The sequence below is a fragment of the Phoxinus phoxinus genome (assembly GCF_949152265.1).
Source record: "Phoxinus phoxinus genome assembly, chromosome: 18".
Classification (NCBI taxonomy): Eukaryota; Metazoa; Chordata; class Actinopteri; order Cypriniformes; family Leuciscidae; genus Phoxinus; species Phoxinus phoxinus.
In genome coordinates, this window is record NC_136893.1 from 662,501 (window position 1) to 680,000 (window position 17,500).

Genomic DNA, 17,500 nt, shown 5'->3' on the forward strand with positions numbered 1-17,500 from the left:
CACCCATCCATCCATCCATCCACTCATCCATCCATCCACCCATCCATCCACCCATCCATCCATCCATCCATCCACTCATCCATCCATCCATCCATCCATCCACCCATCCATCCACTCATCCATCCATCCACCCATCATCCAGCCATCCATCTTCTTACGCTTATCCGGGGCCGGGTCGCGGGGGCAGCAGTGTAAGCAGAGACACCCAGACTTCCCTCTCCCTGGACACTTCCTCCGCTCTTCCGGGGGGACACCGAGGCGTTCCCAGGCCAGCCGGGAGACATAATCCCTCCAGCGTGTCCTAGGTCTTCCCTGGGGTCTCCTCCCGGTGGGACGCGCCCGGAACACCTTCCCGGGAAGGCGTCTAGGAGGCATCCGGAGCCGATGCCCGAGCCACCTCAGCTGACCCCTCTCGATGTGGAGGAGCAGCGACTCTACTCTGAGCTCCTCCCGAGTGACCGAGCTCCTCACCCGATCTCTGAGGGATCGCCCAGCCACCCTGCGGAGAAAGCTCATTTCGGCCGGCTGTGTTCGGGGTCTTGTCCTTTCGGTCATGACCCAAAGCTCATGACCATAGGTGAGAGTAGGAACGTAGATCGACCGGTAAATCGAGAGCTTCGCCGCTCTTCACCACGACAGACCGGTACATCGACCGCATTACTGCAGAAGCTGCACCGATCCGTCTGTCAATCTCCCGTTCCATCCTTCCCTCACTCCTGAACAAGACCCCAAGATACTTGAACTCCTCCACGAGGCAGGAACTCTCCACCAACCTGAAGTAGACAAGCCACTCTTCTCCGACTGAGGACCATGGCCTCGGATTTGGAGGTGCTGATTCTCATCCCAGCCGCTTCACACTCGGCTGCAAACCGTCCCAGTGCATGCTGAAGGGGCCAACACGACAACATCATCCGCAAAGAGCAGAGACGAAATCGTGTTGTTCCCAAACCCGACACCCTCCGGCCCCTGGATGCGCCTAGAAATTCTGTCCATAAAAAATATGAACAGAACTGGCGACAAAAGGCAGTCTGACTTACTGCCGGCAATGCGAACCAAGCTCCTGCAATATTTTTTTTATCCAGTAGATGGCGGGCCAGCTACATGGAATAGGCCTATTCGTTACGTTGAAATCACAAAATATAATGCACACAAACGTGTCCCTACTACTTATATACAACCACTAATGAGCATAATCGGTTTTGATGAAGAAAAAAAAACGAAAAAAAAAAAAACTATACGAATGCAGATTAAAACCCAGAACCTTTTACACACTTGACGAAAGTTCTACCACTGGACCATTTAAGCACACGAGAAAATGCCGCGGATACATCTTATTAACGATAAATTAAACCCCATGTACTATTTAAATCGATTGTTGGACATGTTATTGTACATATATCTGATTTAGTATTGTATTACCAATGGACTGTACAACTTTTGAACTTTATTCCTTTTTTTAAATTATTATTTATTCGGGACACAAGAGGTCTGCGCGGGACTGTTTTTTTCCGTCCCACTCCCACAAGGTTCAATTCAGCAACCGCTTAAAATACTTAAAAGTAAAAGCTTAAAAGTGTTCACCTGCTGAAGTTGGAGGAATCTCAAATCTCAAAAACAAGTCGTTTTTCATTTTTTTATTTTTGGTTTTAATTTGGGGGGAAAAAAACGATTGAACGAATGATACACGGCAGTGATGCGCGGGTCAATGTATAAACAACCCGCGCTCCGACCGACGTTTTCAACCCGCCCGCAACTCGGACCGCAAACAAAAGAAAGAAAATATTGTACCCGACCCGCTTCCTGGCCCGCATATTGGGCCATAGTAGGAACTAGGGGTGCGCATTTTTCTGAATGCTGTGTTTTGTAATAAAGGCTTGATTTATTCATTTATTTCGTTTCATTTTCTTAACAATTAAGATGCTGCATGTGTTTATCCAGTCTAATCGAAGTGTGCGTCTCTCCTCCGAATTTCCCAACAAAAATCCCGCCCCCTCTCAGCAAATACATAAAACTGACATTACTGAGCTATATGCGTTTAAAAGTAGCCTATTAAAATTGCACAATGGCATTGCTCAGTTCAACGTTTTGGGAAATCGGGCATTTTGTCCCGCTATAGCTCTTATTCAAAAGTTAATAACGCGCTCAACATTCAGGTAAATAAGGATTTCCCGCTGTCATCTGCAGACTGAGCTCGTGCGTCACCCTCGCGCAGTTATTCAGCCAATAAAGTGTAGACTTGTGTATTTCATAGAACATTATGTCTAGTACTATATAAATTACAATGGTTTAATTGGCATTATTTCAAACGAACCGACCGACCGCGACCCGAATATCATTAAAAATATTTTTGGATGACTCGTAACCGCGGGTGACCGCAGGCACTCGTCGCTCATTTTGGATCATCCTGCGCATCACTGATTCACGGGGCCTATTTGTAAACCGTTATAGTAAAAAAAAAAAAAAACGGACTTCCAAAATAATCCGGTGGGCCAGAAAATATTGCTGGCGGGCCAGTTTTGGCCCGCGGGCCGCCAGTTGCCGACCCCTGCTGTAGAGGGTATAGAGCTGGTCCATTGTTCCACGGACAGGACATTTTTGTTATAAATATCCGCTGGTGTGTCTAGATGAGACTCTTATTCCTCGGCTGGGATCGTGAGAGACTTTGAAGCTGAAACTCACATCTGGACCTTCGATCCGCTGGACCATTGAAGTCACTATATGGAGAACATCTGGAGTGTGTTCCTCAAAAACCTTCATTTCTTTTCGACCGAAGAAAGAAAGACATGAACATCTTGGATGACGTAAATTATCAGGATGTTTTGATTCTGAAGTGGACTCCTCCTTTAATCTGATCTGGACTCACTGGGATCGCTGCGCAGCTGCTCCTCCGCTCGCTCGATGGTCACCAGTAAACTCTCCGTATAATCCGCTCGTTTCCCAACGATGGTGAAGCCGTTCCACACGTACATCATTTCCTGTGTGAGGAACCATAGATGCATGACTTCCTGCTCTCTTGATTTACATGTGTTTATTCATTGTGTGTGTGTGTGTGTAAGAGTGAGTGAGTGAGTGTGTGTGTGTGTGAGAGAGAGAGAGAGAGAGAGACGCACCAGCGCAGGGATCACCAGTTTGACAGGTACGGCCGCCGAGTATCTCCGGGATTTCCTCACGGCAAACTTTTCTGTAGGGATGGACTTCCCGGCCAGACGCTGCTTCAGTCCCTCCACCTGCCTGAGGAACACCAGAGCATCAGCATCACACACACACACACACACGCGCGCTGATGAGAGAGAGAGACACACACCTGAACAGATCCACGATACTCTCTCCGCTCGCCTTCACCTCCTCCTCCGACATCATGCTCAGAATAGCAGCTTTCTGGTACACGTAGATGGCCTGAAACCAACACACACACACACACACACACACACACTCATCATGCTTCAGGAAAGTGTTTTGTCTGTGTGTGAGTGTGTGAGTGTGTGTGTTACCTTCGACCAGCGGCTCTCTCTGCACAGTAGATCAGCGTATCGGTACGCATCCTTCCACTGTTGCTGGAAGGAGTGGCACCACATCAGCTCCCAGTAACACAGATGATGCACCTGACGCCACTGCTGCTGCGTCGCGATACACTCCTGGAACTTCACCCCCGCCTGAGGGATTCACACACACACACATTACCACACGAGCCACGGCTGCACACATGAGCACACGCGTCACACACCCTCACCTTCTCGAAGTTTCCCCTCAGTAGGGCGATCCGAGCGGAGTAAAACAGGATGATGGAGCCCTGGACACAAACACAGAGTTGAGCTGCTCGTGATCCGCAAGAAACAGAGTCACGGATTATTGTAATAGTGTGTGTGTGTGGCTCCAGGCATCATATTTGTGTTAAATGTGTCAAAGCCACCACAAAACAAGGAGCCCTGCACGCATCTGTGTGTGTGTGTGTGTGTGTGTGTGTGTGTGTGTGTGTGTGTGTGTGTGTGTGTGTGTGTGTGTGTGTGTGTGTGTGTGTGTGTGTGTGTGAGAGAGTGTGTTTGCGTGTTGAGGTTCTCACTCGAGGAAATCTCTCTATGTACGGCTCCAGCAGAGCTTCGGCCTCCACCAGGTTTCCCTCCCCAGTTCCTGAAACACACAGTAAACACAAACACAGCAGATTCAAAAATTAATAACAAAATATCTCAAATAAATAAATAACTCAAATCTTGGTTAATTGTTTGAAATTTAAGAAATTAAGACAAAGCTAAAAACATATATATTAGTATTGTAATTTTACAGTTGTACTGTTATCATAATATTTCTGAATAATAAACTGGAGTATTCTGACTCTGTGGGCATTATTGTCCGACTCCGGGTCGAAATGAACACTACTGAGAGTTTCTGTTGTGATTTGATCATTCCGAGAGAGGAGATTGTCCTGACACTGAGCGCGAGCTCGTGAGGCTCCGCCCCCTGTGCCGGGAGCAGCAGCTCATTTGCATTTAAAGGGCACACACTAAACACACACTCTGGGGACATCAGAGACTTATTTTACATCTTGTGAAAAGGGGCATAATAGGTCCCCTTTAAAGCTCATGTGCATGTAAAGACAGATGTCCCAAAACTTTAGCCAACACAGTGTATATAAATATATATATATAGCGGATTTTCAATCACATCTGATGCCCAGTTCTCCTCTGTAACGTAAAGTGTGCTTCAGCGCTGGTTACCGAGTATCAGCGAGACGTAAGTGTGGTAGAAGAGCAGCGTCAGCACACACAGGATAGATCTGAGACTGTGACCACCGGCGCCGTCCCGCAGCTGAGACAGACCGAAGTCCTGCCGGAGAGAAACAGCCAGCGTTAGAGTGTGTGTGTGTGTGGATTACATTAGAGGTCGACTGATCAGTGAGCACATCCAGATCGCCGCGTCTCACAGCGAGAGAATAGTAAACTCTTTTGTGTCTTCCTGAGCATAAACGGGCATATTCACACTAGAGCCATATCGAGTTTGTACGCTATATCGATATGTTTGTAATAAACAATATGGAATGAGACAATACTGTTGTTTATATCAATGTAGCCTCAATAGTTAATAGCCTCAATAGCTTCTTTCCTGAGGCTGTCAGGTTAATGAACAGCCAGAACTGATACATCTTACACACGCCACTATATCCCCTGCATACATTGCACTTACTCAACACCTCTTTTCAACACTGGACTCCACAGCAGCACACACTGCACTTATTGCAGCAGCACTACACAGCACACAGTGCACTGCATTGATCAATACAATAATCCATATCACTGTAATACCAATCATGCGCATCATACTGTACTGTGTTATTTATATATGTTAATTGTAATTGTATATTGTCTTCTATGTAAATTGTATTCTGCGCCGTCTGGAGCACGCTCTTAAGAATTTCACTCACTACGGCACATGTGTTGTTAGTGATGTGACAATAAAAGGAATTGAATTGAATAGTTTGCGCATGAGCGCAATGAGCAGTGAGCTGGTGCGGGGAAAGAGCATTATCTAATTAATCCTCAACATGAGACAAGCTTTACATTAAAATATCCCCGTCAGACGCACGCGCTGTTGAATGTGTTGAGGCGTAGTGCTCTCCTCAGGGCATAGCTTACAGTTCACAGGGATATTCTTCATCTGTAAATGTAGAAACTCCTGCAAATATTTCCAAACTCTTTATTCTGATGCTCCTCAACAGATATTCTACTGACTATGAGTAACTTTGACTATGAGTTATCTGACATGTAGCTGCAAAGTTACTTATAGTTAGTAGAATGTAGTTAGTGGACTATCGAAATAAAGTGGAACCAATTATAATTTTATTTTTTTAACAAGTGCACTGATTGGAGAGCCTTGTGTTGTTCAATAAATGTTTCATTTAAGCACTTTTCTGTATCCCTACTTATTAATGGTTAGTTTGAGATGAAAATCGGGCAAAAAAAAACACATAATCGTCATCATATATCGGCCGCCCTGATTTCTAAACATCGGCCAGAGAAAGCCAGATCGATCGACCTCTAGATTACATCTTCAATAAAACATTTGTATTTGGTTTGACGTGTGAAGTTTCAAGTGCTTCGAAACTGTGAATCATTTTGCGAAGCAATTGGTTCGTTTGATTCAAAATTCCGGAGAGCTTCATTTCCTCCTCCACTAGTTACTCACCCGGTTCCCTGAGAAGCCGATGAACTCCAGCAGTCGAAGGATTCGTGCCGGCAGTAAAGACAGCATCTGACACACAGAGTGGTTTACTAGTCTAGTTTATCCACAATGACCCGCATATTTCTGAACTTCCTGTCTCATTAACTGACCAGGTTGAAGGAGCCAATCCCCAGCTTGACTCCGCCCTCAAACTGTCTGAAGGCCTCGCTGTCTCCGCCCACTCCCTGAGGCATGTTCGACACACTCTGGCAGTCCCTACACACACACACACACACACACACACACACACACACACACACACACACACAACCATATATTAGTATAAATTATATTATTTCAAATTGTATTAAATATTATTAGATAAATGTCATAATCATTTGTTAAGTATGAGCTTGTTGTTTCTGCCTTAAATTATTACATTGTTTAAATTAGTAAATTGTTCGGTAACTGTGATTTTGTATATGTACATTTCTGAAATGCATAACCCAGTCTCCTCTGATGACAGAACACTGTAAACTGTAATGTGGACTGTAAAGACATTGACATGTTCTGTAAAGCTGCTTTGAAACGATGTGCGTTGTGAAAACTGTTTATAATATAAATACAATATTTGTACAGCTTTCATGCAGTATATTAAATCATATTTTTAACACAGGCAACAACCATCCATTAATTGTGGATTTCAGACTCACTTGTATATTTGATAACTTGTGCGTACTTTGATTCCTCCTTTAATAAAACTGATCATGTTTTCATCCTGAAATAAACAGAAGCAGTTGATCAATGTGATATTTGTCTTATATTTCATATTTATCTTTCTTAATATTATAGAAGCTTGTTTCCACCTAAAAAAAAAAAAAAAACTGGAAAGGTAATTGTGACTTTTTATCTAAAAATTCTGATTTTTTTTCCCCTCACAATTGCAAGATTGTCTTGATTTACTTTTTTTCTCAGAATTGCAATTGCCTTTTTTTATTTATTATGTGGTGCAAACAAGCTTCCATAAATTTTGATTTATTATTGCAATATATTATTTATTCCTCTGGCAAACTTTTTGTTGTTAATATTATTTTACTTCAGTGCATAAAAAATATTTTCTTATAACTCAATATGTTTGATTTATGTCAAATTTATCAAATATTACGTCATTTATCAAAATGTATTAGATGTATGCTTAAAACAAGAAATGATTATTTGCCAAGCAGGAATATTACTGTTAAAAAATACATAGAAGACATATTCTTATATTTAATATTTTAGGCATGGATTAGTAATATGAATAGCGGTTCACATGGCGCGTGCAGATGTTAGTTTGGTAACACTTTACAGTAAGGGTCATTAGCTAACATTAGTTAACTTATTAACTGACAATGAGCAATACATTTGTTACTGTGTGAAAGATTTAGTATTTTCAGTCGTCAGATTTATTTACATTGTGACTATGTATCAGATGTAATCCACTCTGTCTGTGTTTGCAAAGGTGTGTGTCAAATGGCATATACAGATGAAAGGCCCATTCAGATGTATGGCCCACAGAAACTGATTGGTGTGAATGAATAAAAAGAATCAGCATTGCTCAGAGTGGATTAGCAAGTTAGACCGATCTCCTGTGGGAGGTCCTAACAGGTTTCTATTGTTTGTAGCCCATAGGCTATGTCTTCATGTATAAAGCTCTGTCTCACAAACAGAACTTTGGGTTAAGATTGTTGAAGGGCGACATGATAACATCGTTGCTGAAGGACTGCTACACTACAAACCTTCAATAAATTCTTCTCCCCACAAGAACTCTGGTCAAGCTTACTTATTTTATGTATTGGAGAAATCGAATACATTGGCGAGCCACCCATACCACTGGTCGGCCAAATACAGCAAAATCTAACAATTTGGCGAGCCAGCCAGGAGAGACTGACAAGAAGAGAACTCACCAACTGCAACAAGTGATGTGTGATGTGTTTGTTAATCTTTGTTAACGTTAGTTAATAAAAATGCAGTCATTCGTTGTTTGTTCATGTTAGTTCACAGTGCATTAACTAAAGATAACAAGATTTTAATAATGTATTAGTAAATGTTGAAACTAACATTAAACAAAGATGAATGAATGTTGTAAAAGTGCAGTTCATTATTAGTTTATGGTAACTAATGTAGTTAACTAATGCTAACTAATGAACCTTATTGTAAAGTGTTACCGTTGTTTTTTGTGTGTATTGTGTGTGCTTGTGATTTCATTGGTTTGTGTGCGAGTGTGTGCTTTTGCTGCTGTAACATGTTCAGTTTGGACTAATAATGAAGTATTGTATCGTATTTTAAAAGAAAACTGTTGGCAAGTTATTAGTCAAGCTGATGTAAACACAATGGACTGAAGTCAACCGGTTCACTGACCTGTACAAATGTTAGTGTGGCTTTCTGCAGCAAACACTCAGCATAGCAGATCTCCGCATGCATCTCCTCTGCACAGACACACACACACACACACACACACACGAGTAAGTACTGACTGACTGCATTGTGACAAGTGTAAAGTTTGGTGTAGGGGGGGGGGGGGGGGGTTATGGTAACGATGCTTGATAATGCCTCCTAATCATCCTCCTATATATACTAATTGGCTTCATCACTGTCTCCTCTCCACCAGTGAGCTGGTGTGTGGTGGGCGTTCTGGCGCAATATGGCTGCCGTCGCATCATCCAGGTGGATGCTGCACATTGGTGGTGGTTGAGGAGATTCCCCCCTTCTATGTAAAGCGCTTTGAGTGTCCAGAAAAGCGCTATATAAATGTAATGAATTATTATTATTATTATTAATGATGCTAGCTCAAACAGTGGAGCGTTTGCAACACCAACGTCCTGGGTCCGATTCCCATGGAAAGCAAGAACTGATAAGAATTGAAAATATGTACCTTTAAATGCAATGTAAGTCGCTTTGCATACATGCATCTGCCAAATGCATAAATATAAAATGTATGGCGTGGGGTTGTTTGGTGGAGGGGGGTTATGGCGTGGGGTTGTTTGGTGGAGGGGGGGTTATGGCGTGGGGTTGTTTGGTGGAGGGGGGGTTATGGCGTGGGGTTGTTTGGTGGAGGGGGGGTTATGGTGTGGGGTTGTTTGGTGGACGGGGGGTTATGGTGTGGGGTTGTTTGGTGGAGGGGGGTTATGGTGTGGGGTTGTTTGGTGGAGGGGGGTTATGGTGTGGGGTTGTTTGGTGGACGGGGGGTTATGGCGTGGGGTTGTTTGGTGGAGGGGGGGTTATGGCGTGGGGTTGTTTGGTGGACGGGGGGTTATGGCGTGGGGTTGTTTGGTGGAGGAGGGGTTATGGCGTGGGGTTGTTTGGTGGAGGGGGGGTTATGGCGTGGGGTTGTTTGGTGGACGGGGGGTTATGGCGTGGGGTTGTTTGGTGGACGGGGGGTTATGGCGTGGGGTTGTTTGGTGGAGGGGGGATTATGGCGTGGGGTTGTTTGGTGGAGGGGGGATTATGGAGTGGGGTTGTTTGGTGGAGGGGGGTTATGGTGTGGGGTTGTTTGGTGGAGGGGGGGTTATGGTGTGGGGTTGTTTGGTGGAGGGGGGATTATGGTGTGGGGTTGTTTGGTGGAGGGGGATTATGGTGTGGGGTTGTTTGGTGGAGGGGGGTTATGGTGTGGGGTTGTTTGGTGGAGGGGGGGTTATGGTGTGGGGTTGTTTGGTGGAGGGGGGGTTATGGTGTGGGGTTGTTTGGTGGAGGAGGGATTATGGTGTGGGGTTGTTTGGTGGAGGGGGGTTATGGTGTGGGGTTGTTTGGTGGAGGGGGGGTTATGGTTTGGGGTTGTTTGGTGGAGGGGGATTATGGTGTGGGGTTGTTTGGTGGAGGGGGGGTTATGGTGTGGGGTTGTTTGGTGGAGGGGGGGTTATGGTGTGGGGTTGTTTGGTGGAGGGGGGATTATGCTGTGGGGTTGTTTGGTGGAGGGGGGGTTATGGTGTGGGGTTGTTTGGTGGAGGGGGGGTTATGGTGTGGGGTTGTTTGGTGGAGGGGGGGTTATGGTGTGGGGTTGTTTGGTGGAGGGGGGATTATGGTGTGGGGTTGTTTGGTGGAGGGGGGGTTATGGCGTGGGGTTGTTTGGTGGAGGGGGGGTTATGGCGTGGGGTTGTTTGGTGGAGGGGGGGTTATGGCGTGGGGTTGTTTGGTGGAGGGGGGGTTATGGCGTGGGGTTGTTTGGTGGAGGGGGGGTTATGGCGTGGGGTTGTTTGGTGGACGGGGGGTTATGGCGTGGGGTTGTTTGGTGGAGGGGGGATTATGCTGTGGGGTTGTTTGGTGGACGGGGGGATTATGGTGTGGGGTTGTTTGGTGGAGGGGGGATTATGGTGTGGGGTTGTTTGGTGGAGGGGGATTATGGTGTGGGGTTGTTTGGTGGAGGGGGGGTTATGGCGTGGGGTTGTTTGGTGGAGGGGGGTTATGGCGTGGGGTTGTTTGGTGGAGGGGGGATTATGGTGTGGGGTTGTTTGGTGGAGGGGGGATTATGGTGTGGGGTTGTTTGGTGGAGGGGGATTATGGTGTGGGGTTGTTTGGTGGAGGGGGGATTATGGTGTGGGGTTGTTTGGTGGAGGGGGGATTATGCTGTGGGGTTGTTTGGTGGAGGGGGGATTATGGTGTGGGGTTGTTTGGTGGAGGGGGGGTTATGGTGTGGGGTTGTTTGGTGGAGGGGGGATTATGGTGTGGGGTTGTTTGGTGGAGGGGGATTATGGTGTGGGGTTGTTTGGTGGAGGGGGATTATGGTGTGGGGTTGTTTGGTGGAAGGGGGTTATGGTGTGGGGTTGTTTGGTGGAAGGGGGTTATGGTGTGGGGTTGTTTGGTGGAGGGGGGATTATGCTGTGGGGTTGTTTGGTGGAGGGGGGGTTATGGTGTGGGGTTGTTTGGTGGAGGGGGGATTATGGTGTGGGGTTGTTTGGTGGAGGGGGGATTATGGTGTGGGGTTGTTTGGTGGAGGGGGATTATGGTGTGGGGTTGTTTGGTGGAGGGGGGATTATGGTGTGGGGTTGTTTGGTGGAGGGGGGGTTATGGTGTGGGGTTGTTTGGTGGAGGGGGGGTTATGGTGTGGGGTTGTTTGGTGGAGGGGGGGTTATGGTGTGGGGTTGTTTGGTGGAGGGGGGGTTATGGTGTGGGGTTGTTTGGTGGAGGGGGGGTTATGGTGTGGGGTTGTTTGGTGGAGGGGGATTATGGTGTGGGGTTGTTTGGTGGAGGGGGGATTATGGTGTGGGGTTGTTTGGTGGAGGGGGGATTATGCTGTGGGGTTTTTTGGTGGAGGGGGGATTATGGTGTGGGGTTGTTTGGTGGAGGGGGGATTATGGTGTGGGGTTGTTTGGTGGAGGGGGGATTATGCTGTGGGGTTGTTTGGTGGAGGGGGGATTATGGTGTGGGGTTGTTTGGTGGAGGGGGGGTTATGGTGTGGGGTTGTTTGGTGGAGGGGGGATTATGGTGTGGGGTTGTTTGGTGGAGGGGGATTATGGTGTGGGGTTGTTTGGTGGAGGGGGATTATGGTGTGGGGTTGTTTGGTGGAAGGGGGTTATGGTGTGGGGTTGTTTGGTGGAGGGGGGATTATGCTGTGGGGTTGTTTGGTGGAGGGGGGGTTATGGTGTGGGGTTGTTTGGTGGAGGGGGGATTATGGTGTGGGGTTGTTTGGTGGAGGGGGGATTATGGTGTGGGGTTGTTTGGTGGAGGGGGATTATGGTGTGGGGTTGTTTGGTGGAGGGGGGATTATGGTGTGGGGTTGTTTGGTGGAGGGGGGGTTATGGTGTGGGGTTGTTTGGTGGAGGGGGGGTTATGGTGTGGGGTTGTTTGGTGGAGGGGGGGTTATGGTGTGGGGTTGTTTGGTGGAGGGGGGGTTATGGTGTGGGGTTGTTTGGTGGAGGGGGGGTTATGGTGTGGGGTTGTTTGGTGGAGGGGGATTATGGTGTGGGGTTGTTTGGTGGAGGGGGGGTTATGGTGTGGGGTTGTTTGGTGGAGGGGGGTTATGGTGTGGGGTTGTTTGGTGGAGGGGGGATTATGCTGTGGGGTTGTTTGGTGGAGGGGGGTTATGGTGTGGGGTTGTTTGGTGGAGGGGGATTATGGTGTGGGGTTGTTTGGTGGAGGGGGGATTATGGTGTGGGGTTGTTTGGTGGAGGGGGGTTATGGTGTGGGGTTGTTTGGTGGAGGGGGATTATGGTGTGGGGTTGTTTGGTGGAGGGGGGGGTTATGGTGTGGGGTTGTTTGGTGGAGGGGGGATTATGGTGTGGGGTTGTTTGGTGGAGGGGGATTATGGTGTGGGGTTGTTTGGTGGAGGGGGGGGTTATGGTGTGGGGTTGTTTGGTGGAGGGGGGATTATGGTGTGGGGTTGTTTGGTGGAGGGGGATTATGGTGTGGGGTTGTTTGGTGGAGGGGGGGGTTATGGTGTGGGGTTGTTTGGTGGAGGGGGGATTATGGTGTGGGGTTGTTTGGTGGAGGGGGGATTATGGTGTGGGGTTGTTTGGTGGAGGGGGGATTATGGTGTGGGGTTGTTTGGTGGAGGGGGGGTTATGGTGTGGGGTTGTTTGGTGGAGGGGGGGTTATGGTGTGGGGTTGTTTGGTGGAGGGGGGGTTATGGCGTGGGGTTGTTTTTCAGGGGTTTCAACTCCATATTTAACCCTACAGATTAAGAATGGGATATCATTAAAGTTCATGTGCACACACAAACGCATTCAGACCCATACAGTGTCTCACACACACACACACACACACACACACACACACACACACACACACACACACACACACACACACACACACACACACACACACACACACACACACACACACACACACACACACACACACACACACACACACGCGGTTACCGTCTCTTAGGCAGCCAGACGGCTGTTTGGACAGCAGGCTGGAAATGGACCCCACCACTGAGTTTCTCTTCCTGAACCTGCGGACAGACAGAGAACATCAGAGTCCAGAAGCTTGAGAACATCAGAGTCCAGAAGCTTCAGAACATCAGAGTCTAGAAGCTTGAGAACATCAGAGTCCAGAAGCTTCAGAACATCAGAGTCCAGAAGCTTGAGAACATCAGAGTCCAGAAGCTTCAGAACATCAGAGTCCAGAAGCTTGAGAACATCAGAGTCCAGAAGCTTCAGAACATCAGAGTCCAGAAGCTTGAGAACATCAGAGTCCAGAAGCTTGAGAACATCAGAGTCCAGAAGCTTCAGAACATCAGAGTCCAGAAGCTTGAGAACATCAGAGTCCAGAAGCTTCAGAACATCAGAGTCCAGAAGCTTGAGAACATCAGAGTCCAGAAGCTTCAGAACATCAGAGTCTAGAAGCTTGAGAACATCAGAGTCCAGAAGCTTCAGAACATCAGAGTCTAGAAGCTTGAGAACATCAGAGTCCAGAAGCTTCAGAACATCAGAGTCCAGAAGCTTGAGAACATCAGAGTCCAGAAGCTTCAGAACATCAGAGTCCAGAAGCTTGAGAACATCAGAGTCCAGAAGCTTCAGAACATCAGAGTCCAGAAGCTTGAGAACATCAGAGTGTGTGAGTCGCACCTCTGGCAGGTCTGTAAGGCATCTTTGATGGTCGCCATTCCAGTCTGGATGTCTTTGTGCTCGAAGGTCATGGTGGCCTGCATGGCCATAATACTGCTGTAGCCCAGCGCGTGATACATGCTGTCCTTAGACCTACACACACACACACACACACACACACACACACACACACACACACACACACACACACACACCAGCAAGTTAAACCTTGTAATTTTACAAACGTCCACCTTAAGCTTGAGTGTCACTCACTCACACACACACTCACACTCACACTCACACACACACTCACACACTCACACACACTCACACACACACTCACACTCACACACACACTCACTCACACTCACTCACACACTCACTCACACTCACACACACTCACACTCACACTCACACTCACACACACTCACACTCACACACACACTCACACTCACACACACACTCACACTCACACACACACACACACACACACTCACACACACACTCACACTCACACTCACACACTCACACTCACACTCACACTCACACACTCACACACACACACACACTCACACTCACACTCACACACACACTCACACTCACACACACACTCACTGGCTCTTTTAAAATTAATATTAAAGAGGTGTGTGAACTCGCAAGTACGATGTCAAGCACTGTAATTTGCTCTGGCCCCCTTCCTGTTCGCCGGAGTGATGAGATAGTTAGTAGATTGTGTTCACTCAATGGCTGGCTGTCTGGGTGGTGTCCGCAGAATAATATAGAATTCATAGACAATTGGAAAAGTTTTTGGGGCAAACCTGACCTGTTGAAAAGAGATGGTATTCATCCCTCCTGGGATGGTGCTGCTCTTCTCTCTAGTAATTTGGCTCATAGTCTTAGAGCTAAAACATGACAATCTGGGCCTCAGGTCAGGAAGCAGACAGACTGGCTTACCCGACCGTCTGCTAGCGGCCTCACGTCACCAAGGTCAGATAAATCCCATCACATAGAGCCTCTTTCACCGAGATATCATCATATAGAGACTGTGTCTGTTCCCCGAACTTGGAAATCCAAAATACGTTCAAACCCATCTAAGGTTAAAAATTTAATTGATGTTCAACAAATAAAAAACAGATATAATACAAATGAGCAAATGATAAAGCTTGGGTTGCTGAATATTCGATCTCTTACTTCAAAAGCGCTAATAGTTAATGATATGATTACAGATTATAACCTAGATGTGCTGTGTTTAACAGAAACCTGGCTAAAACCAAACGATTACATTGCTTTAAATGAGTCAACCCCACAAGATTACGGTTATAAACATGAACCTCGTCTGAAACGCAAAGGAGGAGGTGTTGCTGTAATTTATAGTAATATTTTCAAAACCACTAAGAAATCTAGTTGTAAATATAATTCTTTTGAAGTGTTGGTGCTTAATGTAAAAATATCTAGTGTAAACGATAAATCACGTTTGAAAATTCTGCTGGCTACTGTATACAGGCCACCAGGGCACCATACAGACTTTATCAAAGAATTTGCGGACTTTCTATCAGAATTAGTATTGGCTGCAGATAAAGTACTAATTTTTGGTGACTTTAATATACACATAGATAATGAAAAAGATGCATTGGGATTGGCATTTAAAGACATTATAAACTCAATTGGAGTTAGACAACACGTGTCAGGACCGACTCATTGTCGTAATCATACTTTAGATCTAATACTATCACATGGAATAGATATTGATGCCGTTGAAATACTGCAACAGAGCGATGACATCTCAGATCACTATCTAGTCTCGTGTAAATTACATTTAGCCAAGGCTGCAAAGCCGACTCCGTGTTATAAATATGTTAGACCGATCACTTCTGCCACTAAAGATTGCTTTATCAATAATCTTCCTAATCAGTTTCATCATCTCAGCATCCCGGATAGCTTAGAAGAACTTGATATTGCAACAGAAACTTTTAACTCTCTCTTTTCCAGCACTTTAGACACAGTTGCTCCGCTGCGCTTAAAGAAGATTAAAGAACATAGTCCGACGCCGTGGCACAACGAGCACACTCAGGCCCTTAAGAGAGCAGCCAGAAAAATGGAGCGCAACTGGAAGAAAACAAAACTAGAGGTGTTTAGGATTTCATGGAAGGAGAGCTCGATTGCTTACAGAGAGGCTTTAAAAGCTGCTAGATCTGCTTATTTTTCAACCCTATTAGAAGAAAATAAACATAATCCTAGGTATTTATTTGAAACAGTGGCTAAACTAACGAAAAAGAAAGCTTCAAGCCCAGAAGTTTCCATGCAACACAGCAGTAATGACTTTATGAACTTCTTCACTTATAAGATCGATAATATCAGGGACAAAATTATAACTATGCAACCGTCTAATACAGTATCGCATCAGGAAGTGCATTGTAGTCTCCCTGAGGGAAAATTTGATTCATTCATTGCTATAGGAGAGGAAGAATTTTGCAAACTCGTCAAATCATCTAAATCGACAACGTGCATGTTAGACCCTATACCGACTAAGCTGCTGAAAGAGATGCTTCCAGATGTCATAGATCCTCTTCTTAATATCATTAATTCATCTTTGTCTCTAGGATACGTACCAAAAACCTTTAAGCTAGCTATGATTAAACCGCTTGTTAAAAAACAGCAACTTGATCCTACAAAGCTAGTCAATTACAGGCCGATCTCTAATCTGCCATTTCTGTCAAAAATATTAGAAAAAGCAGTATCCTCACAACTGTGTTCCTTTCTTGAAAGAAATGATATCTGCGAGGATTTTCAGTCCGGATTTAGACCGTACCATAGTACCGAGACAGCTCTCGTTAGAGTCACAAATGATTTGCTCTTATCATCCGATCGTGGTTGTATCTCTCTATTAGTATTACTGGATCTTAGTGCTGCATTTGACACCATTGACCACAACATCCTTTTAAATAGACTCGAACATTATGTTGGCATTAGTGGAATTGCACTAGCATGGTTTAAATCATACTTATCTGACCGTTATCAGTTTGTAGCAATAAATGAAGATATGTCTTATCAATCACAAGTTCAGTATGGCGTACCACAAGGCTCAGTACTAGGACCGCTGCTGTTCACTCTGTATATGCTACCATTAGGAGATATCATTAGGAAACATGGAATTAGCTTTCACTGTTATGCCGACGATACTCAGCTGTATATTTCTTCAAAACCTAACGAAACCTACGAATTCACAAAATTAACGGAATGCATAGCCGATATAAAAAATTGGATGACTAGTAATTTCCTACTACTAAATTCAGAAAAAACAGAGATTCTAATTATTGGACAAAAAACTTCCACACGTAATAACCTAGAGTACTGTCTAACACTTGATGGCTGCTCTGTTAAGTCTTCGTCGTCGGTTAGGAACCTGGGTGTGCTCTTTGATACCAATCTTTCATTTGAAAGTCATGTGTCTAGTATCTGTAAAACCGCTTTCTTCCATCTTAAAAATATATCTAAATTACGTCATATGCTCTCAATGAATAATGCAGAACAATTAGTTCATGCGTTTATGACCTCAAGGCTAGATTATTGTAATGCTCTACTGGGTGGTTGCCCTGCACGCTTAATAAACAAACTACAGCTAGTTCAAAACGCAGCAGCTCGAGTTCTTACTAGAACCAGGAAGTATGACCATATTAGCCCTGTTCTGTCAACACTGCATTGGCTGCCTATTAAACATCGGATAAATTTTAAAATATTGCTGATCACTTACAAAGCACTAAATGGTTTAGCTCCGCAGTACTTGAGCGAGCTCTTAACGCATTATAGTCCTTCACGTCTAC

The 17,500-nt window shown here is 45.6% G+C and overlaps 1 protein-coding gene across 1 annotated transcript in view; it reads right to left on the reverse strand.

Annotated features, from left to right (window-relative positions):
- The window catches only part of ttc39b (tetratricopeptide repeat domain 39B), a 41,047-nt gene that overhangs the window by 17,536 nt on the left and 6,011 nt on the right, over positions 1-17,500 (reverse strand). Inside the window, exons 4-16 of the mRNA XM_079589494.1 lie at positions 13,701-13,832; positions 13,008-13,084; positions 8,554-8,621; positions 6,867-6,931; positions 6,324-6,429; positions 6,178-6,243; positions 4,713-4,821; positions 4,061-4,128; positions 3,731-3,790; positions 3,492-3,653; positions 3,305-3,396; positions 3,111-3,231; positions 2,864-2,975 (exon numbers count right to left, since the gene is read on the reverse strand). Of these exons, the coding sequence (XP_079445620.1) occupies positions 2,864-2,975; positions 3,111-3,231; positions 3,305-3,396; positions 3,492-3,653; positions 3,731-3,790; positions 4,061-4,128; positions 4,713-4,821; positions 6,178-6,243; positions 6,324-6,429; positions 6,867-6,931; positions 8,554-8,621; positions 13,008-13,084; positions 13,701-13,832 (1,238 nt within the window). The remainder of the gene's footprint in view (positions 1-2,863; positions 2,976-3,110; positions 3,232-3,304; positions 3,397-3,491; positions 3,654-3,730; positions 3,791-4,060; positions 4,129-4,712; positions 4,822-6,177; positions 6,244-6,323; positions 6,430-6,866; positions 6,932-8,553; positions 8,622-13,007; positions 13,085-13,700; positions 13,833-17,500) is intronic.